Source organism: Trachemys scripta, chromosome 1 (genome assembly GCF_013100865.1).
Source record: "Trachemys scripta elegans isolate TJP31775 chromosome 1, CAS_Tse_1.0, whole genome shotgun sequence".
Classification (NCBI taxonomy): Eukaryota; Metazoa; Chordata; order Testudines; family Emydidae; genus Trachemys; species Trachemys scripta.
Window position 1 is genome coordinate 96,126,041 of NC_048298.1, and position 22,730 is coordinate 96,148,770.

At 44.4% G+C, this 22,730-nt stretch overlaps 1 protein-coding gene across 3 annotated transcripts in view; it reads right to left on the reverse strand.

Moving 5' to 3' along the window:
• RFX4 (regulatory factor X4) overlaps positions 1-15,207 on the reverse strand; it is a 129,744-nt gene extending 114,537 nt beyond the window's left edge. For all 3 annotated transcript variants that reach the window (XM_034778210.1, XM_034778200.1, XM_034778191.1), the window contains exon 1: positions 14,981-15,207. In XM_034778210.1, the coding sequence (XP_034634101.1) occupies positions 14,981-15,023 (43 nt within the window). In that variant the 5' untranslated portion in view covers positions 15,024-15,207. The remainder of the gene's footprint in view (positions 1-14,980) is intronic.
• Positions 15,208-22,730: the final 7,523 nt, after the last annotated feature.

The window sequence follows — 22,730 nt, forward strand, 5'->3', positions numbered from 1 at the left end:
TCTTGATTTTTTTGGATGACTTTGTCTGTCAGTTTGCAGCCCCTTCATGCTCTCATTTTAGTGTATTATGTAGATCTCCAGTGATTCTGAGTCTGCCACACATAGCAGTACGGAAGATTTTACTTTCTCTGATTTCTATGCAACAACATTTCCTTGCAGGAAGATTTGAAAGTTCACAATCACCTCCTCCTTTTCTGTGCCAGGTTCATTCCCAGGCCGAAGGGCGGCCCCCTCTCTGCACTTTTGCCAAAACTTCCATTTACTTTGAACGCCATGTAATTAATGTGCGACACACATGAGAGTTCACAAGAGACTGGTCTTTGTTTCTCGGTCCCAGTCACATGGCAGGGGTTAGTATTCACTCACTAGTAGCTTTTTGGGGGAAATCATCATGATGACCCTGGAGCCTCAACCCACTAGTGCATGTGAAGAGGCATGAAAGCCCAAAACCATTGATTCAGTCCCACAGGGGTACAAAGCTAAAGTGAGTTGGCTGGATAGAATATCTGTGAGAAGCTGGTCTACACCAAGTGCCCACGCAATGCTTCCTTCTCTGCAACAGCCGCTGCTGAATCTAACAGCAAGCCAAGTTGGCCCAGCACAGTGGTCAGTGCTTAAAATGGTCTGAAAAAATGCGTGGGGTCTATAATAATCTGGGAGATGCAACTTTGATAAAACTGTGCTTAAAGCGTGCCCCTCAGCAACCTGCTTCGATTCTTAATTATTTTTTTTTGCCAGGTCTGTGACCCCTTGTGACCTGTCCCCCTACACACACTTTAAGCACTGAGGCGGTGCATCAGTAAGACAGGCAGGCAACGAGGACAAAGCAACAAAACAAGGGGGAAGAGGCAAGAAAACAATGACAACAGGGATGAGGGAGACAATTGAGAAGGAAAAGGAAAGGGGGAGGATGAGGAAATATGAGGGGGGGAAAAACTGGTAAAAGGAGGTAGCCAAGGAGAAAAGAGGATGGAGAGAGAGAAGATAAAGATGGAGAAGATACCAAACAAACAGAGAAAAGGGAGACCAGGAGAAAAGAGAAAATCTATACAAGAGCCAGAGAAATCTGTCCCATCAAAAAGAGCACTTCTTGCCAGACCCATACAGAAATCTTGACTCTCAAAAAAGTCCAGATGGGCCATCTGGATTGGCAACAGTAATATGGAAGGGCCAAAATCATCTGATCTGAGGATACTAAAAAAAAAACCCAGCAAAACAAAGCAATAGAAATGAAGATATACTAAAGTGTAAAAAGAGAACAGTATTTCTTGTAGCATTTAAAAATGCATCTAGAGAATGTTTGTTTTCCAAAATTAGAAGGGGTAGTAATCAATAATAAATAAAATAATATTAATTAATTAATTAATAATATGCTCTAGGTCATCTTAGAGGTCCCAGCAAAGATCAGTGTCCCACAGTACTGTACATATACACACTAAGAGTTCTTGTCAGAAGCTGGGAATGGGTGACAGGGAATGGATCACTTGATGATACCTGTTCTGTTCATTCCCTCTGAAATGCCTGGCATTGGCCACTGGCGGAAGCCAGGATACTGGGCTAGATGGACCTTTGGTCTGATCCAGTATGGCCATATGTTCTTATCCCACAAAGCTTACCAGCTAAATATATTTCTGAGAGGTTTCTCAACAACTCTCCACTCAGCCCCCAATACACACAAATTAGAGATTCAAAAACCTAGAGCAAATTCAATTCCTTCCGGGCCTTCTCCTCTCAGAAAATAGCACAGGTTTCTCAAACTGCGAGGCTGACCTCCCCGAGAAGGCTCCACTCTCCACGCCCCACTATGCACAAGCAAGCCCAGGGAACATGAAAAAAGAAATGGGAGCCCCTTCCTTTTTCACTTATGACGCAACAAGACAAGAATCTAGTCCTGAGTATTCAGTGCTGAATGCTAACTGCTCAATAGAAGGGCTGTTCACGGGAGCTCCAAGTGGAAATGATCCAGCAAGCTGGAGAAGGAAACAGGCTGCTCCGTCCATGGGATTAAAATGCTCTCTAACTGCAGCCTCCCAGTCCATGAGCCCTCCTCCCTTCCCCCAGGAATGCCCTTTGCTGCCCGTACCCACACCAATTAAAATGTTTATATTAGGGCTGTCAATTAATTGCAGTTTACTCACGTGATTCACTCTAAAAAATTAATCGCGATTAAAATCATTAATCACAATTAATCACTGTTTTAATCACACTGTTAAACAATAGAATACCAATAAAAATTTAAAAAATATTTTGGATGTTTTTCTACATTTTCATATATTGTATTCTGTGTTGTAATTGAAATCAAAGTGTATATATTAGTTTTGATTCTAAATATTTGCACTGTAAAAATGATTAAGAAAATAAATAGTATTTTTCAATTCACCTCATACAAGTACTGTAGTGCAATATCTTTATAGTGAAAGTGCAACTTACAAATGTAGATTTTTTTTTTGTTACATAACTGCACGCAAAAACAAAACAATGTAAAACTTCAGAGCTAACAAGTCCACTCAGTCTTACTTCTTGTTCAGCCAATCGCTAAGACAAACAAGTTTGTTTACATTTACATGAGATAATACTGCCCTCTTCTTATTTACAATGTCATCAGAAAGTAAGAACAGGCATTTGTATGGCATTTTTGTAGTCGGCATTGCAAGGTATTTACATGCCAGATATGCTAAACATTCGTATGCCCCTTCATGCTTTGGCCACCATTCCAGAGGACATGCTTCCATGCTGATGACGCTCATTAAAAAAATAATGCATTAATTACATTTTTGACTGAACTCCTGGGGGGAGAATTGTATGTCTCCTGCTCTGTTTTACCTGCATTCTGCCATATATTTCATGTTCTAACAGTCTCGGATGATGACCCAGCACATGTTGTTCATTTTAAGAACACTTTCACTTCAGATTTGACAAAGCGCAAAGAAGGTATCAATGTGAGATTTCTAAAGATAGCTACAGCATTCGACCCAAGGTTTAAGAATTTGAAGTGCCTTCCAAAATCTGAGAGGGTCGAGGTGTGGAGCATGCTTTCAGAAGTCTTAAAAGAACTACACTCCGATGCAGAAACTATAGAACCCGAACCACCAAAAAAGAAAATCAACCTTCTGCTGGTGGTATCTGACTCAGATAATGAAAATGAACATGCATCGGTCTGCTCTGCTTTGGATTGTTATCGAGCAGAACCTGTCATCAGCATGGACGCATGTCCCCTGGAATGGTGGTTGAAGCATGAAGGGAGATATGAATCTTTAGCACATCTGGCATGTAAATATCTTGCGACACTGGCTACAACAGTGCTATGAGAACGTCTGTTCTCACTTTCAGGTGACATCGTAAACAAGAAGCGGGCAATGTTATCTCCTGCAAATGTAAACAAACTTATTTGTCTTAGTGATTGGCTGAACAAGAAGTAGGACGGAGTGGACTTGCAACCTCTAAAATGTTACATTGTTTTATTTTTGAATGTAGGTTTTTTTTGGTACATAATTCTACATTTGTAAGTTCAACTTTCATGATAAAGAGATTGCATTACAGTACCTATATTAGGTGAACTGAAAAATACTATTTCTTTTGTTTTTTTACAGTGCAAATACTTGTAATCAAACAAATATAAAGTGAGCACTGTACACTTTGTATTCTGTGTTGTAATTGAAATCAATATATTTGAAAATGTAGAAAACATCCCAAAATATTTAAATAAATGGTATTCTATTATTGTTTAACAGTGCGATTAATCGCGAATAATTTTTTTAATCACTTGACAGCCCTAGTTTATATTGAGGTGGGGTGGGCACGTATTGTCTCTGTCACCTTGTGTTTAGGAGAGGAATGTTGGCACCAAGTTTGGGAAACCCGGGGCTACAGAGTCGACCACAAGTTTAGGCTCCGTTACCATTGCCAATGGCGAGAAAGGCAAAACAGAGGACCAGATCTTCAGAAGAGCTCAGCACTCGGCAGCTCCCATTGTTTTCAGAGGGGGCAGCGGGGTGGGTGGAGTAAATCTTAGGTACAAGCATGAGCCTTACTTTACAATATAGTTTGAAGGTCTGTTTTTAAACTCCACTATTCCCATGTGTGATGGAGATCAGGGTCAAGGAGCTCTGCTGGGGCAATGAGGCTGTGTGCAGGTGAAGGGGCCCACTCAAGCAGAACCCCTTTCAGGCCCCAGGGTTTCCTTCATGGCACAAAAACATGTCCAGCGGTAGATTTTAGAAGCCCAGGAGAACAGGCTTCTCCAGAAGCTGGACATCAGTTGTGCTGATTTAGGCCTTTCCCCCCCCAACATTACCTCTGGCAACTGGTTTTCATCACCAATAGCACATGCACCCTGTCTCCGTGTAGCTTTAGCACTCCTCGGATATTATGCAGAAATTAATACAATACAGGAAAAGTATGTTTTAACCCATTGTATCATTCCATTCAGCGTATCGCTAGTCACCCTACATCTCTTTTATCTGCTGTAATCAAGAATAATTTCTTACGGTAATTCTCTTTGCCGTTTTATTGCAGTATAAATGTACCACAGGCTAAGGGTGGAATCCAATGCCTCTTGGCTTCAGTGGAGAGACTCCCAGCGAATGACTCCATTAGACTCTGGTTCAGGCCCTGTAAATCTCTGTAACAACCTAAAGTTCATAGCATCTGTATTTCAGTGTTTTGCTTACTCAGGGCCTGAGTCTACTCAGGTGAGTAGCGGTTACTCCTGCAGGTAGCCCCATCCAATGTAATGGGAATGCTCACATGAGTACAGGTTTGTGGTGTCAGGCCCCGGCTAGCTGCATCACCTGAAATAGCTGTGCTGGAGAAAGCTGGCTATAGGAAGCCCGTTAGTATTATTCTGATCAGAGCAGATTTTACAAAAACTTTAAAAGTGAGTACTGATGATGGGGGAGTGTGTGGGGGGGGAGGGGCGGGGAAGCAGTGACTCAAATACTCGTGTGTCTGAGGACATTTCTCCTTAATCCACAACAATTTCTAATCATCTGCTCTTGAAGTCCTGACTTCAGGCACAACTCCTCTTTCTTTCAAGACTGGCTATCAACTTTGCAACTGAATTAACCCTCCCACTTGGAGAATAGGTTTTACAATGGATGTGCTGACATAACATAAGAGCCTAACCCTGTACTACTGATTTGTCCAAAGTTCCTATTGTCTTCAATGGCAGTTTTGTTCACCTAATGACTGCAGGATCAGGCCAGGAATAGCATAGAGAAATCATGAAATCGAAATGCATATCAAGAGCTGAATGCTTTAGAATAAATCTCTCTCTTTCTTAATGCTGTGGGTTTTAGTTGGGACTGTTTCTCTGAAAGACACCTGTCTATCCCGCTATCCTGGTTCTTCTGTTGTTGCTCATCATCATACTATAGGAGCTTTATTTAGAAAACCTGGTGAGAATTTGTTAATTGTGAACTCTGGTGTGCTAGCTGCTGAGAACTAGCTATTTCACTCACATAACAAAGACCATTTTAGAGAAATAATTTCACTTTCCAAACCCCTCCCCCCTCCACATACACACTTAACTGCAGTCACAGGGAAAGAAACAAAACATTCCTGAGCCCAGCATTTTGGACAGGTTGGGGGCACTTTAAACTGCAAGGAAGCCTTTTCTCAGTTATTGAAGCCAGTGGGCCCCATCCTCCTGCTCACCCCCTCTTTCTTTCTCAATGACAGATTTATCATGAAGGGGAAAACTTGCCAAAAACATTTAACATGATCAATTACTTATGCTCAGAGGATGAAATGTTGGCCCTGTTTGAAGTCAGTGCAGCTGATGTCTTATACCTAATGAACAGATCTTCATGCAAATCTCTAAGAAGAGAATAAACAGGAAGGGGGCAAACCTACAACTGCCAGTTACACACGTGACATGGATGCAAAATAAAATTACATATTCACAAGCATTATAAAAACTCATTATAGGTCAAGCCCTCTGTATGAGGAACTCCCATTGACTTCAACAGGAGTTTTCCATGGAAGGGATGGGGGGTGGAAATGGCAGGATTGGGCCCTCTATCAAGTAGAAAATTATACTATACACACACACTTACATATGAATGCAAATGAAACATGCACACACAGTGCATACACAAGTGTGCATACACAAATGTTTGAATATGTACATATTAAAAAACATTCCATATGCCCAAACTGGCGTAATGATCACCAGTTACCCTTCCTCATTACTACTGTTCTCTATAGTATCCCTTGTGGCAAAACCCATTATACCACCCATCATCCTAACTAGAATGTCAGCAGTCCGTTTACTCAGCTGCTATGAGTTTCAGACTCCAGCAGGATCAAGTCTTAGAGAATATTCGTTTTCAGCTACAATGGCATAACTATAAAATTCAGCACAGATCCATGGAAATAGACATGGGGGGGGGGGGGAATCAGGAAATTCACCTACTTCAGTATTCATGCAATAGTGAGTTGATTATTTTATTGTCATGTAATGTCAAATACCACTCAAAGTGTGGACTTTATACCTGCATTAGGTACATGACAGCCCACCACTGCTCCAAAGGCAGCGTTACAGTTCTGACTGTACTCGAGCCCACCTCTTTGAGTCTTGACCTGAAGGGGGATGTGTGTTCAGACACCACCCAGAGTTTAGCGATCCCAGCATTGCACCTTCATGTCAGGATTTTGCTGAGGGAGGCTCCAAAGTGTGGAACCCGTTCCCCTTGACGTTCACCCCAATTCCTCTCTTCCTTCTTTATAAACAAACAAGAAAGCCTGGTATTTTACAGTCAGACACTGCTGCCCCACCCAGCCTTTCCCCCTCTCCTCCATACTGCCCTTATTTTATTGAACCCCTCCTCCCTACAGACTGATTATTCTTTGCGGGGGGAGGGTTAAAATAATAAGGGTGTTTTCAAATTATGCTTCAGTATATTTTAATAATATTGGCATGTAGCACAGAACCCTAGTGTCTCAGCATGAGGGTGTTAAAAATAAAATAGTCCTCATTGTATGAACAGATTAAATAGTCTATGTGAAACTTTAACTCAGTAGACAAGAACAACTGCAGTAAATCAGTCATTGGACTATTCTGTATTTCAGATGAGAGTAGAGGGGGTCACAAGTGCACTATGTTCACTGGAAGCACCATTGCAGTCTCACACACATGTCCAGAGGGCCCAGTTCTGGAGCCCTTTCTTCAACGGGAGTTTTGTCCAAGTAAAATGTTCAGGACTATAACTTAAAAACAAATATTTTCTCACTCTACTTTTTCAAAATGAGTCACGGTTGTGCCACTCTCCAGGCTATTTGTGTGCGTATTTTTGTTTTTGTTTTAAAACAACCATTTATAAACAGCAGGCAAATAATGCACTTTCACTCATTTTACACACACAGCTGAGAAAACGACCACATTTTTCAATCAAATTTTTGGAAATAATTCAATAGCAATTGAAGAAAATGTAGACGATTTTTTCCCCTGACTAGAACTTTGAACGTCAATGTCTATCCTCAGTCCAAAAATCTCTGAAAAGCAGGATTTAATATAAATGCATCGATACACTGTAAGGACTTCATCCTAGCGCCTATCCCGTTCTCACTAAGAGTTCCTCCAGCAGAACACCCAAAATAATGCCAGCAGCATCACGATAGTAAACTGGAAAAACCATTTCTACCTCTTTCGCTGGTGCATTTCTATGAAATCAGATAATGTGGTTAACAGGATTTAGACCATATAGGACTCAACGCAGTATTCTTTGTATATCCACACCTCATCAACTTCAAGGTGTAAAAGGAATACAGGCTCAGCCCCATTAACATCATGCACTATGTATATGGGAGTATAGAATCTAACAAGCATATTTCTACCACAGCATAAGCGATCAATAAAGAAATATAACATACTCTTCAGCCATAATGAACAGTTGGTCTTCTAGATAACAATGCAAATTGTTTTGGAAACATCTTATGAAAAGATAGGTAGTTTTCCAGCAACAAAATAAACCACTAATTTGAATTTCAAAAATCTTGAGATCTAAGGTTAAATACTATATTATTATTCAAATGTTTTAAAGTTTTATAGTCAATCTCTTTGCCAACTAGGACACTAATATTTGTTAAGATTTAAAGTGGTTACATCTTTATATCAATTTTCATTAACAAAATCAGTGTATGAAAGCCTTTATTGCTATTATGAGTGAACGTTTACATTCTAGATTTTTTTGAAAAAATGCAAATGAATAAAACAGAATGTTTGTTACTAAAACATACCAGTTTATTTTAAAGATGTGTACCTATAATGTCAGCTTCATTCACAGGGAATCATAATAATTCTCATGCAGTGATGAGAATATATCCCAAAATTAGACTCATGCTAAAATGCTTTCATCATTTCACATGATTTAAGCATTTCAGGGTTCACACCAAACGTGCGTTAAGGGCTCTCTGAAATCAGTGTAAGCCTTTTGATTGGGTTTAATGGGCTGTGGATCAGGCCCGAAGTGTCAGCTTTAGGTCCCACCTCTCCAAAAGAACTTGATCCCTCTCCCACTGAAGTAAGTGGAAGTTTTGCCATTGATCTAATTTGGAGCAACATGGGGCCCAAAAATCTGTAGCAACAAGTGTCTCCATACTTTACACATACATCCAGCAGAAATGTTCTACTGCAAAACTATCTCCTTTCCATTATCCCCCAGCCCTGACAGCCTGTGGCACAGAGCATTCTCGGAGGGTTTTAATAATGCTTGGCAAGATGGCAACACTTGCATGGTCTCTAGTTCCCTTCCTAGGAAGGGCATGCTGTTCTTCTGGAACCCAAAAGGAGGGGAAGTAATGGAGATTTCGACCTCTGGGACATAGAATATCAGGGTTGGAAGGGACCTCAGGAGGTCATCTAGTCCAACCCCCTGCTCAGAGCAGGACCAATCCCCAGACAGATGACATGGCTGAAGGTATGTGGAGGTAAAGCTACCCACCAACGAAAAAGGAGAGCACACACACAACTGCCCTAAAAATAACTAAATAAACATCACCACCACCAAAACAAAGCTACAGTTTTGATGAAAGGATTACATTCTGATACGTCATCTAGGGGGAGGGAGGAGAATCATTCATTGCAGAACCCTGTTTCTTGTGGCATCTCTGGATGTGAGGCCTGTTTGGTATCTGTGTGACTCAGTGTATCATGCAATACTAAGATGACATGAAAGAATTCCTTTATTTATGGGGAAACTAGCTCTTTGCCCTGTCCTGAAAATATAAAAGCTATACTGTTAGCATGCTTATTCAACAGGTAGTAGACAGAGGCATTTCAAATCTTAGCGCAACACATCACTTTTCTCCTTTGCCTCTACACCTCTGCTTCTGTCTCTCTCTCTCTCTCTCTCTCTCTCTCTCTCTCTCACTGACCATTTGCTAGGTAGCTCTGTGGAGCACCTAAGAAGATTATGTCAACCAAAGGTGCTATGCAAAATCCAGTTGCATTGTGTGAGCTGATGCAAGGAAGTGGGTAGTACTAATCATTAGGCTGCAAAGAAGATTGCTCTCCGAGGTGGCCAGAGAACTGATGGTTCTAGATGCCCCTCCCTCCCAAGTTTGTTTGGACAGGATTGTTAATGAGTGATTAAGAATGATTTGTTGGAGCTGTTCAGCAGGGTTTCGCCTCTTCTCTTCTGCATGGTTTTATTTCACAGCAAGCTGCAGGGGCTCCTGCATTGTATGAGGGGGGCACGCATGCTCCATTGGATCCTTGCTCCTTCCACTCACTCACTCCCCCTTTGTTGTGGGCTCGCTGCTGCTTTCTCGGTGCCCCCTGCTCCCAATCTCCTTTTAAAGCCCCCCCAAAACCCAACAAACTTATAATATTTTGCTACCCCCCCTTCCGGGAGCTGCCCCCCACCCCCAGCTCCTTGCAGTCACCATGGTGATGTCATGGGGGGGGGGCTGTGGCTATGGAAACCTGTTATTAGTACTTACACTGCCTTGCAAACTTTTTCTTTCTCTGTGTGCGGGAAGGCGCAGAGCGGTCCTGTGCGTTCCAGCGGCTGGGCACCACTCAGGGCGCGCAAGGTACCATCAGCGCGCACAAAGCAGCGCTCTGCGCGCCCAAGGCTCACTGAAGCCAACCCGAATTCTACGTGCGGTAACTCTCAGCCCGCTCCCTGCAGCAGCCCTTACTGGCCAGGACTCCCATTGATTTCAGTGGGATTGGCCCACCTGGGGAGAATTCCGCCATGTGAAAGGCCCTAGAGGTGGCTGTGAAGGAATAGGCTATTCAAAGCAGCAGGGGCAGATGGTGACGATTTAAGGGCCAAATTCTGTTCTCACTCACACCTTGCCTATTTCAGTGGGGTTGCATCGCGGGGGGGGGGGAGGAGCAACACTTTGGCCCTTAAATTGTGAGGAGGCACAAGTCTGGCGATAACTTCCCTACCACAGAAGTGACTCTGCCCAGCCCTATGGAGAAGTTTCTATCTGCCTAGGTGCTTACCTGCGGAAGAGTGCTGAGTAGCTGGAAAGCTTGTCTCGCTCACCAATAGAAGTTGGACTAATAAAAGATAGTAAACCCCCCCCCCCCTTGTCTCTCTGGGTGCTTATAGTGCAGCTATCAGCATGGTGCCCGAGCACCTATCCCTGTCCCTGATTGCAGAATTGTGTCCAGAAATGAAGCCCTCCCCTCCAGTCCTTACCCTTGCAATGCACGGTGGGCGATGGGAGTGGGGGGAGATTAAAGACGCCAGGATCCGACCCTTCTTGGCTTGGTTCATAATGTGTGTGTGGCAGGTGTAGCCCTCTTCCATGCAATGCGACTGGCCAGACGGCGGCTACTCTCTCCACAGAGTCACTTCCTCCCTGGCCAGCAGCCCCAGGGAACGGCTCCCCCTCCAGCCCCAAGAGAAAGATCCCAGCTGGATGGCAAAGGAGACTGCATGGAGCGCAGGAAGGAAGGGGACCTAGGAGGAGCTGGGGAGGGGAGGGGAGGGGAGGGGAGAGGGGGAACTAGCAGGGATTTGGGGGAAATCCAAGATAGTGCTGTGGGTGTTGGACTCCTCCTTTGACTGGGAAGGTAAGGGGCATGTGGGAGTGGGACCGAGGTAGGATTAGGCAGGGGCTTGGTTGGGGCGTGGGTGGCATGGGCCTGGCCATGAGTCTCTCTCCTTCACCCCAGGGCAAACAGGTACTAGTACTAAGCTGGTTGTTTGGGGTCCGTTTTAATGAGCCTGGAGGAGCCCTTGGGGGGAAAAGCTCTCTCTGATTATGGCCATAAAACCCAACCCCTCTGTGAGGATCCCCCACTACTCCTTGCTCTTCCTTTGTACGTCTAAAACAAAGGGCAGGACGAGCTGCCAGCTAGCAGTGCCTCTGCAGGGCCTGGATTTTTACACTTTCCTACAACTTGCAGCGCCTTGCAGGAGAAAACAAAATAAATCACTCAGTCAAACTTCTGGGTCTTTGCCCAACGCTGGACCGTAAGTGCCTTTAAACAGCATCGCCAGCAAGAGTAGGGGTCCCCTTACAAGAATAACAACAGCCTATCTTCATCGTCGATTAAGGGAGGGGAAGGGCAGACACACTAATAACCGTCTAGCCCGCGCTAAGAAATCTGGGGGCTTTTCCCTTCCTGAACACGGGTTGGGTTCTCTCCATACAGCAATCCCCTGTACAGCCTTGTTTGAACAATCGGGAAATGCCTCAGCTATCAGGGGCCAGGACCACCAGTTCTGTTGCTGCTTCCTCTTGTCTATTTCAATTAGTTTCCAGACCGGAGCTCCTGGATCCCTGCTGCTAATAAGAAGTGATTCTCTTCTTCTTCATCATCTCTCTTCCCTCCTGTCCCACACCTCAGCTAAAGGGTATTTCTTTAGCCGGACAAAAAAAATGAGAAGGAAACGGAATCTCTCCCTGGGTGTGTGGATGCATCCTTCACTTTCACTCCAGCAAAATTTTGCCTTTGATTCTGAGCACTTGTTGCATATTAAGGGGGGGACTTTGAACATTGCTGTTTAAAACTAAAATCACAAGACGATGCTGAAGATCTCATTAAAAGGAGAGGGGATTTTGTCATACTTCCAGATTTGTAGCAATCGATTTCTTCTTTGAATTGGTTTTAAAATAACTAATTTCCATGCACGTTGTATCTTAATTGACTATTAGCTAGGCTAGATTTAAGAAGATGACATTTTATTTTACAAGGCAAAGATTATTAAGTGATTTCAGTGCCTTGCAATTAAAAGTTACAGGGTGGTTGGGTTCCCCCGTTACTTTAAAAACAACAACAACAAAATAAAACTGATAACGAGAAATTAAAACATGGCTGGTTTTTTTTCAATGAAGCTATATTTTTCCACAAATGCCATAGGATCTTTACATAACAACTGAAACTCAGAAGAAAAGCTAATTGGATTAAGTCCTCTGAAAGGGAGGCTAAGGTGTCTGAATGAGACAACTGCAAAGCCCCACTTTTCTTGCCATCTGTTTAGCAAGGCTAAAATGTTTTCTGATTAATATTATCTTCATCAATCGTTGCCATTTATCATAACCATACCGCATTTAAAGAACGGCAGCACACAGAGGCGGCCGCAGGGGCACAGTTTTGACTGTTGGGATTGAAAGTATCTGCGATTCCAATCGCCTGTTACACCGATAAGTAACAAGCAGTGCCCATAAATAAATCTGGTTTGCGTCCCTGCTAAGAGGGGCAACTTTATCCTACTGTTTAACGACTCTTCACTGAAAAGTAGGCGCAGTGTGGGCTGCCTTAGAGCGAGTGTTGCAAATCAGCCAGTACAACGCTTCATTCATTTCAAAACATTTTCATCCTGAGAAAACAAACTCATTTTTTTTTTGTTAAAGGGTCACATCTTTTTGTAAATTCGCCCCAGTCAGACTTTTTTTTTTTACCCCCCTGAAAGGTTTTGAGTTCCAGCTGTTGCGTTTAGTTCTCAGTGCATGCACATAATTAGAGCTTCAGCAGCAAAAAGCCAGTACAATGATCCCACACTCTGCATTTAAAAAAAAAAATCTATTACAGATTTAAATATCGGGCGTTTGCTTATGTGGGTGCATGCGGGAAAGAAGCTCACATTTAGGTGGGGAAGCGTCTTGCTCTTTAAACTTGCATACGATCCGGTAGTAGACTTTAGGCTCTCTTTATATCTGTGGCCCCTTTCAAAAGACAGCATCGACTCCTACCCGAACCGGTGATAATTGGTAGAGAGCAGATAGGCTTTCAGGGGTTCTGAAATGTTACAATATTTTTACACACACATACCCACAACTTACTTCTGGACAGTCCTAATGCTAGCGGTAATGAGTCTCCCCTGGACTCCTTCCCTCAGAACTGCTTAAAGATACTGAGCTGGAGGAGAGAGATTCTTTGCATCTGAGTGAAAGACACACAGGAGAATTCCCAGTGGAAAATATAGCACGGTCAAGGAGAAGGAGCCAAATAAAAGAGAAGTTTTAGTTCTATTAGGGTGGATCCTGTCGGTCTTCCTCGGATAAAACTCTCATGGAGTCACTGGGAGTTCTGAGCGCGTAGGGACTCGAGAATCTGGCCCATAATTACTCTTTGATCAACATTACAGGCACGATCCTGCACCCATTGAAGTCAATGGCAAAACTCCTATTGACTTCGTTGGGGGAAGGATCGGGTCCCCAGCATTTGTTCAGCACGGCAATTTATAATTAATTATAAATTACTAAAACTCGATAGAAACCTGCATAAGGGGAATGTAAGCCGCAAATCAGGGCAAACGTCCACTTACGATTTCTTAAGTAAAAAATGGAAATGATTCCAAATTGGGCTTATTTTGAAAGAGGACTTTGCCGAGAGAGAGAGAGAGAGAGACCGATCTGTTTGGAAAGTTTTTTTCTTCTTAGAAAAGCGCAAAGGTTATTGATGCATTCAGGGATCTGCTTCTGAGTGGGAACTGGTTTCCTATGTCAGGACAGGCTGGAGTGGCCCGAGTGTAAAATCCGTCTGGACATAGAATAAATCTAGAAATGTCATTTCTCTGTGTGCAAGATTTTTAAATCGATTTCATAATGGGAAAAGGGGGACGCCAGGTGAACTGCACAAAAAGAGAGAGGTGGGTTCGTTTCGGAAGGTAGCTAACTGACAGCTGGCATTGGGAAGAAATGGAAGGCCTTAAATGAACGGAGCTAATAAAGCATGTGTTTCGGTGAATACTCAGAACCTATCCACAACATTACAAGCCACCAAAACTGCAACCCACTGCCTCCTGATTTCCAAAGCACGAGCCTTGCCAACGCTGCAGTGCCAGGGGCTGGCAGGAAGCAGCAGCCTGAACCGGACAAATACACTTTAGGATACTCCTCTGACTTAGCTCCGCATCCATTCCCTCTAGTCTAAGGAAGCCTGGGGCTTTCTTTGCTTGCCGCGGTTACGAAGAGGTTAGTCACGGTATCCGTTTCATTCCAACCAAGGTCTTTACACCTAACCCTGCCTTGAATTAAAAAAAAACCAGGAAAAACTTCCTACTCAACCAGTCCACCCCAGCGATGGACTCCCTTTCCCAACCGGCTTGAATTCTAGCTATTCCCACAAGACGCCATTTGGATGAGGTCATTAAAAAAATCCCTTGCTTATTAATGCCGTAATTTATTGCCCTGGAAAGGCTCCGCTCAAATCTAGTCACTGCCTAAAACTGAAGGCAGGGAAGAAATTAGTTTGCCGATACCCCGAGGAAAAATCCAGCCTGCACCGCAGCTGCAAGTGTAAACTCAGGGCTCCAGCCAACCCTGTACATTTTAACACAACTTTTTTGCTCCCCCTCTTGGGCTCTTTCTGGTGAACTGAAAACACACACACACACACACACACACACACACACACACACACACACACACATACACCTATGCACGTTTGATTGGAAGCCGGGTAACTTATCACCCTATTAGAGTCTAGTATATTTCCTCCGTGATCACTGTCAAGTTGAATAGCCTCCACTTGGCTGCAATGGGAGACTGCTGTCTCGAGTCTTGGACTAACCTGTGGAATCCATGTCAGGTTCCTCCAGTAACCCACAATGCATGCTCTTCCCATGGGCAGTACAGAAGCCCCAAAGTCCCGGGGTCTGGAGATCCCCTAGCTCAGAGATGCACACCAAGAACAGAGAGAGGGGGGAAGAGAGAAGGGTGGGGGGAGGTTAGAGAGAGAGGGACACTCAGTAATCCAGCAGGGCAAAGCCAGACCCGTCAAAATGTTTGCGGATGTTTCATGGGAAAAAGCATCATTTTATAGGAGCCCTGATGGGAGAAATGTCATTGATAGGCCAGCCAGCCTGATGAATGGCTGCTAGTCAGATGGGGATGTGGCAAGGCTCAATGTGAAGCCCATTGTGATGCTGTTTTGAATAAGAAAAGCTTTCCTCCAAAAAGGGGGGCCTTAGATCTACGCAATCCCAACACTTCGACTTCCCTCCTCGGTTAGAGCATTAGAAACGTTTTTCTGATTTAAAGTTCCAGCGGCCTTTTCACTCCCCCCCCCCCCCACGTATTTGGTTCATTACAGCCTGAGCTCAAATTTGGCTCAGCTCCTCAAACAAGCAGGAGATTTGGGTGCGCGCTCTGCGGTGTGTGTAAAGACCCTATCGATCGACCCCTCCCCCCCGGGGGGGGGGTTAAGTTAGGCTCATTCACAGGCACACATGGAGTTGGAGCCTTGCGCTGCCTTCCCCCCAGGCCTTGCAAGCTCAGTTTGGCTGGGGAGGGGTAACGGAGAAAGTTGCCCGTGATCAGAGCTGACGGTCCAGTTTGTGTCCCTGGCACCTCCCACCCCCAGGCATTTTTGCTTGGCTCGCCGGGGACTGCACGTAAACTGCATGTGTTGTACAGGGCGGTGGCACGTTGTATAAGTTGTATGCACTTGACGTGCAAGTCTGTAAGAGAAGAGAAGCTCCTAACGGGGCTTCCAAGAAAGAAGGGAAGAGTGTGTGTGCTTCCCGGGATACGTGAAAAGAACAAAATGTTACCTGCCCTGTTTAGGACAACGTTGTAGGGGTGGAAGGGAGCAGGACTGCAAAGAAAGTTGCCTGTTCTGCAGGCGGTTCTAGGTGCTGGAAGTGGAAGTAAAAGTGCAAAGCTCGGGCTCTGCTAAAGTGGCTGGTTTAGGGAAGGAAAAGCTGTGATTAGAATATGAATAGAGCTCCAGGAGAGGAAGAGAAAGGGGGATTACAGCTGAATTACTTTGACCATGGACAGAGCCAACGTTTTCTACTCTCTCCCCTCCACCCAGACTTCCCCCTCCTTCCCTTCCCCTGGAAAAAAAAAACCCAGCAAAACAAGCAGCGCTTCTGCTAAACAGGAAGCCAAACATTTCATAGTACCTTCAAATCCATATTAAGAGATGAAAGGAGACAAAGGCGTTCCTGCTAGTCGGCTGCCGCTGGCCCCTATTCGGATTCTGAGCACTCCTGCAAAAAGTCTCGGTGCAGAGAAGGGAGATGCTGACACACTTGTCAGATTTGCCGAAAAGACAATAACACAAAGATTGGGAGTGAGGAGCAAAACCTGGAAACTCGAGGGGGGTTTGTGTGGGAAGCGAAGTATGGCTGAATAAGAGGTTGCAAAAGAAGTGAGACAAAATAGCGTCTGAAGCAACGGGTGATAGATCGAAAAACCCTTCAGGGAAAGGTAAAGAAATTGGCCTGTTAAGTTTCACAAATGCTGCCTGCTGCAAAAACATTCCCCCAATAGACCTAGGAGCAGGGGCAGAACAGGCTTCAGCAGCTGCTCCAAGAGCAGCTCTGGAAAGGTTGGCTATTGCAGGCTGGGATCAGGCACACGTTAAACAAACTGACCCATTTGATCCTGGGTGTTTATTGAATCCCAGGGATGAGATGCTAATGAGGTGATGGGACACAGTATCAACAGGAGCATATTGTATCCAGCTGTTTGGGCGGGGGGGAATTTGGAGAGTCCTAAAGAGAAATCCCAATGTTGTAGGGTCAGCAATTCCTGGAAGGTTGGTATAGTCACATGATAGTGTAAAACCAGACTGTGGCCCCCATAGTGGTGTAAATAAGAACTCTAAGCTCGGCTGTGTCCAGCTTGTTTATGTCTATTGAAAGGTGGGAACAAGGGTCGAATTGCAATAGCAACATTTAGCACAGAGAAAGCAAACTTTCCTCTGTGGGGCACTATTTGGGGATTGTCGCTTTAGGTTGCTCCAGAGTGGCAAAATCCCCTGTTTCTCCCTGAAAGAAGAAGTGAACTCACACGTGTTTGGGGAAGTCGAATCTGACAATTTAGAGACAGCTGCTTTTTGTTGCCCTCCTTTGAAAGAATGCCGTTTTCCTTCCCTTCTGGTTGAATTATGATTTAGACACTGACCATTTCTTTTGATCAGGGCTAACGGGGGGGCTAGAGAGACCCAAAGGTTTGCAGCAGCTGTATTTGGAAGGATGCCTTTTGTCCTTGCCAGAGTGTGCTAGGAAACACGTGATGGGTTAAAGTGGGATCATGCTGCAATAAGCAGTCGGGGGCATTTGGAGCATTCGCCCTGTCTCCTGTGGGTGTCTGTTTGGGAATGAGGGCACTGAGCTCGAAGGCCATCAGCACAGAAACTGTCCTACAAGCAGTGGAAAGGGGTGGAGAGGTGAGAAAATTGGGGCCAAGATTTCTCCTTTGTAAGATGGTAAAAATTTCACATCCATGGGCCAGCTCTGCTGCAGCCTGTGTGCGATGGTGGAGCATGTGAGAGGCAGCTGCCAGCCAGCATCTGGACAGCAGGGAGCTGCAGCTTGGGCAGGTGATGGGCTTGCTCTCCTCCCCCTTTCCTGCAGGGCTCGCTGCTCCTTAGGCCTCGCAGGTGAATGCAGCAGAGAGTGAGCCCCCGCCACAGTCCCAGCTCCCTCTCATAGGCCCCCAGGAGACTCCTCTCCAGTGCAAAGTGCACTGTGAAATTGGCTCTCCTCCACCGCCAGACCTGCCCTCTGGCCATCCAGAATCTGACTTACCTTAGTGGCAAAGGAATTCTGCCCTGACTTTGGCGTCTAGGGCCAGCACAGCCTGGAGGGAGCTGAGGGTAGGGTCTATTCCTTCTTGTGCAGCCACAGCAGTGGTGCAGACCAGTGCACTCAGGCCTGGTCTACACCACAAGGGTAGGTCAGTGTACTCTGCCTTGTGTCAACCTAGCTGTAGATGCGTTTTCACTTAAATCTGGCTCCTACCATCATAAGCGCATCTCTACACCTATTTAGTAATACCACCTCCCTGAGCAGTGTAGAGTCATGCTTGACATAGTTAGGTCAACGTAGCGTCAGTGTAGCCACTGCGTTACTTACCTCAACTGTTACTGGCTTTCAGGAGCCGTCTCACGATGCCTCACGCTGACAGTAAAATCGACACAAGCGCTCCTGGGAGGACGCGCACCACCGACCCATGGAGCCTTGTGTGCACATGCACAAGCGATGTAATAACCGCAGTGGCTGTTGGCCAATGAAAGTTAGGTCGACATAATGTTGTAGTGTAGACATGGCCTTAGTTCCAAGCCCAGGGCCAATCACTTTTCCACCGCCACAAACATGGATGTACCAGAGCAGAGGTTAGTCCAGACTTTTACTTGGGGGTTCCCTGCTCAGCTGCAAGGTGGAATCAGGGCTCCATACTTTGGCTGCTCCCTTTCTCTCAACTTCTGAGTTTATTTTTCCTCACGTTATGACTAGAACACTGTAAAATAGAAATAGTTTTATTAGGGTTAACAAAACAAGGTTCCCCCCACCCTGAATTCCTGGCCTTGCTGAAGCCCTGCATGCCACAGTATGAGCAATCTTTGGAGCCTGCCTGTGTTTGCTGCTGTGCAAACCTTGTGCATGGTGTGGGGATGTGCCACGGGTTTATGAATAAATATTTGGGGCAGGGGTAGCTGGAAGCCTGTGGTGCTTCTAGGGGATGGGGTGGAGGGGGGGTTAGTCAGCTTTGACCTAAAAGTAGGAAAAGCTAAATATAATGGAGCTTCCAGAGCTGGGTGTGTACATGGAGGAGTTACCTGGTTACAGAAACTGCTCCCTCAGAAATTACTCAGAGGCACAGGCAGCAGGAAGGCCAGGTGTGCTATCAAAGCATCAGGCGGTGGGGCTGAGTGAGGGCCGGTGAGCCTGTCTGGCCAGAGGGCCGGTGAGCCTGTCCGGCCAGAGGCAGGCCTCCTAGTGTTGGGGCCTGGCATCAACAGGGGAGAAACTCCTCCTGCTTATATCAAATTACAGTCAGAGGAGCAATGTACTATGCTGGCCTGATTTTCAGAAGTGCTGAGCATCCAGAATGCCAGCTGAAGTCAGTGGGACCTACCTGTGCATAGCACCTCTGCAAATCAGGCCCAAGTGTTCTAACGCTTCACACAACCATCCCTGATGTCCCAGAGTTAAACAATTTGTTAGAGAGCAATACAGCAATTACTATGAATGCATTTCTTCTGTGCTGGTGAGATGGATGCAGTTCACAAGTGATTATGTGCAGGATGGGATGGCCAAGACACTGAATGGAGCCCAGAGTGGCCCTCTTCTTTAATTTAAACCAGAAGTTTGCCTCTGCAGAGATGACAGTCCCAGCAAGTGATGCTCCATGTGAACACTGTATACTTCCTCCTGCGGGCAGAACTTCCAGCTCAAAGATGAAGGTGGTTGCTAAAAGGGAGTTGAACAGGTATTTGTTTTGGTTCAGTTCAGGGTCGCGTTCAGTTGCAGTCAATGTCTTTGGGTTCAGTTCCAGATCAAATCACCAATAAACCCCCACAAAAACAGTTCGGTTACCAGTGTGAACTGGTTCAAATCAAATTTCAGTCTTAGTGAAAGTAAATTCGAAAGAGAGTTGAAAAAATGAAACTATTTTGATTTTTGACCATTTATTTTTTTAATTTTACATGAGTTTTCCTAATGTTTTAGTGTTATCAAACAAATTTTTTATGAACAGTTTGTATGAGTGAACAACATCTAATATTTGGTCTGTCATATTGGACCTCTGTGATGAAAGGGTACATTTGAAGCCTGAAAGTGTTCTTTCAAAAATTCACTTGTGTTGCTGCAACTGCCAATACAATTTTTGCCAGTTGATAGTGCCCGGGCATGACATTTTTATGATGGATCCCCGTAGTTTAATATGTTTTCTTTCTTACTGAGACCTGACTCATCTTCAAATTATTCAAGAATTGGCCTAATCCTTTTTGGGCTTTCCTTCATCCAGATCTCACTTTCTTTTTGGAGATTTCATCATCTCATCTTTCAGTTTCAGACATTGATTCCATGACATCATTATTTTAGACTTCTGCCTGAAGCATTTCCATTTTCATCCACTTTGGGGGGGGGGGGGGGGGGGGGGGAAGTCTCGAAGACCTTTCATCAATCTCTGGGGCTGCTGGCTACCTCATATGATGTACAGAGACAAGGTGGGTGAGGTCATCTCTTTTATGGGATCAACTTCTGTTGGTGAGAGAGACAAGCTTTCGAGCTACACAGAGCTCTTCTTCAGGTCTGGGGAAGGTACTAAGAGTGTCACAGCTGAATAGGGGATGGAACAGATAGTTTAGCATAAGTAGTTAACACATATTCAAAGGGACCATTCAAGGTGTCCAGTTAGCTGCTTAGCTTCCCCTCTCCCTCTCTTCTGTTCTCTTCTCATTCTACTGGGGTGGGGCTTTCTGGCAGCAATCACATGCCTATTTGTTAGTTTGTTGTCTTGGTTTAACATGAAAATAAGATCCCACGTTTTTTTGAAAATATTGAGCTTAAAAATGCAGAACCTTTATTTTAACCCTTTCTGTGGTAACTGTGAACGTTCTTGTTATCCATATCTATACTCCTCTTTTGAATCCTGCTGATCTCTTGCCTTCAGTAACAGCTGGTGGCAGTGAGTTCCACAGAATAATTGTGCATTATACAAAAAATGTTTGTTTTTAAACCCTTTTAAAAACATGCTGCCTTTCCATTTCATTGAGCCACACTATGCTTTTACATCTTGAGACAGGGTATACAGAATTGCCTAATCCGCCTTCCCTATATCATTCGATATTTTGGACACCTTTATCATATTCCATCTTGTTCATCCCCTCTCTACCCGTCCCAGTCTTTTCCTGTCACCACTCTTCCATCCCTCTACTCATTGATGTTCCTATCAAAGAACCTCCCTCGATTTTGCTATATCCTTTTTGAGATAAGATAAGCAGACTTGAACACGTGGTTTGGTATCATTAGAAAGACTGTCGTCCAGGCCACCCGGTACAACAAGTGTTGAAGATAAATAAAAAGGAACCCAGGCTGTTTTATGTCTCAGCAACTACATTTCAGTAAAAACAATACAATTACCATTAGAATAAAAAGTTTACATTTAAAATAGTACCAAAGCAGCTATTTGTTCCTGCAGCCTCCACCACGACAGAGCTGGAGAATGTCAGATGAAGGTATTTATTAAGAGGTTTAGCAAGACCATATGTCAATTAGTGGAATGAATTAAGGGGTTCAGCAATGGGATGGGTAGCCTTCAGTCAGTGAGTTTTCCTCCTCCTCCTAACAAGGGAAATGGAGACAAACCCAAAAGACTTTATAAAAAACAAAACCAGAAAATATACCTGGTCCCGCGTGTAACTCAGGTGCAGAACAACAACAGCTGGTTGCGAAGATCTTTCTCCCTTTTACCTGCCAACAAGTCATTATTAGTTTCCCTCATATTCTCCTGAGTGCTTGGAGTCCACAAATTATCTTCATTACTTGCCAGTGGCTGCCTGGGTCAGATCTGAGCAGGGAGTTAAATTCCCAGCTTACGGGAAATCAGATAAAGCCTTAACACTGTCACCAAGAGGTATTTGTACTGGAAATATAGAATCTACCTTTACCTGGTAAAACAAGACTAGATTTTGAAATCTTGTTTAAAAAAAATGTATTTTGTGTTTTACTGGGTTTCCTGGACAATAAATCGTACATTCCCTTTGGAATGCTGAAACACATGCAGTGTCAACTACTTCCCAAGAATTCACCCCACTGAAAGAGCAGGGGAGCAGCATTGTAAACAGCAGAAAGATAATTCTCAACCACTCAGAACATACAATCCAGTCCTGGATCCTGATTTGGAAAAAAAGTTATAGGCAGAAATGAAACTATTACCGAAAAATTCACGGCAAACGTCTTTGCTACCATCACAAGGGAGGAATAAATGTATGCAAATAAAAAAGGGTAGCAGCATTTGGGAAAGAGCAGTAGCATATTCTTTATAGGTAGAATGATAGCAAGAGTAACAACTTGCCCAGAGAGCTGAAAACAACTTTGGGTAGCATTTTTAAAAGCACTTAGAACTGGCCTAACTCTGCTCTCCTTGAAGTCCAAGTTTAACCATCGACTTAAAGGGAAGCAGAGTTAGGTCAGTACTAGCTTGTTTTTCAAAATCCCAACAGTGGTGACTTGTCAGGGGCAGCTTAGAGGGTTGGTAGAGATGTAAATTCAGCATATTAACTAGGGAAAGTATTGGTAGTCCAGATATGCTTGACTTCTGGGGCAATGTAAGGCATTGTTTTAGGGCAAACACGAGTCTGGTGCCCAGGGATTGCAAAGTTCTGATCCCAGTTGTAGAACTGACTCCTTTTGTGGTCCTTGTCAAGTAGTATTCTTGGGGGTCAGGAAGAAGTAAAGAAGCTGGAATGGAATGAAAACTTTATGGCCCAGTTTCCTCACCACAGTACCCTGTAGGAAAGCCCTACGATCATCAAGTATTGTTAGAACATTACATCTCTTTCAGCAATTATACAACAAGTCTTT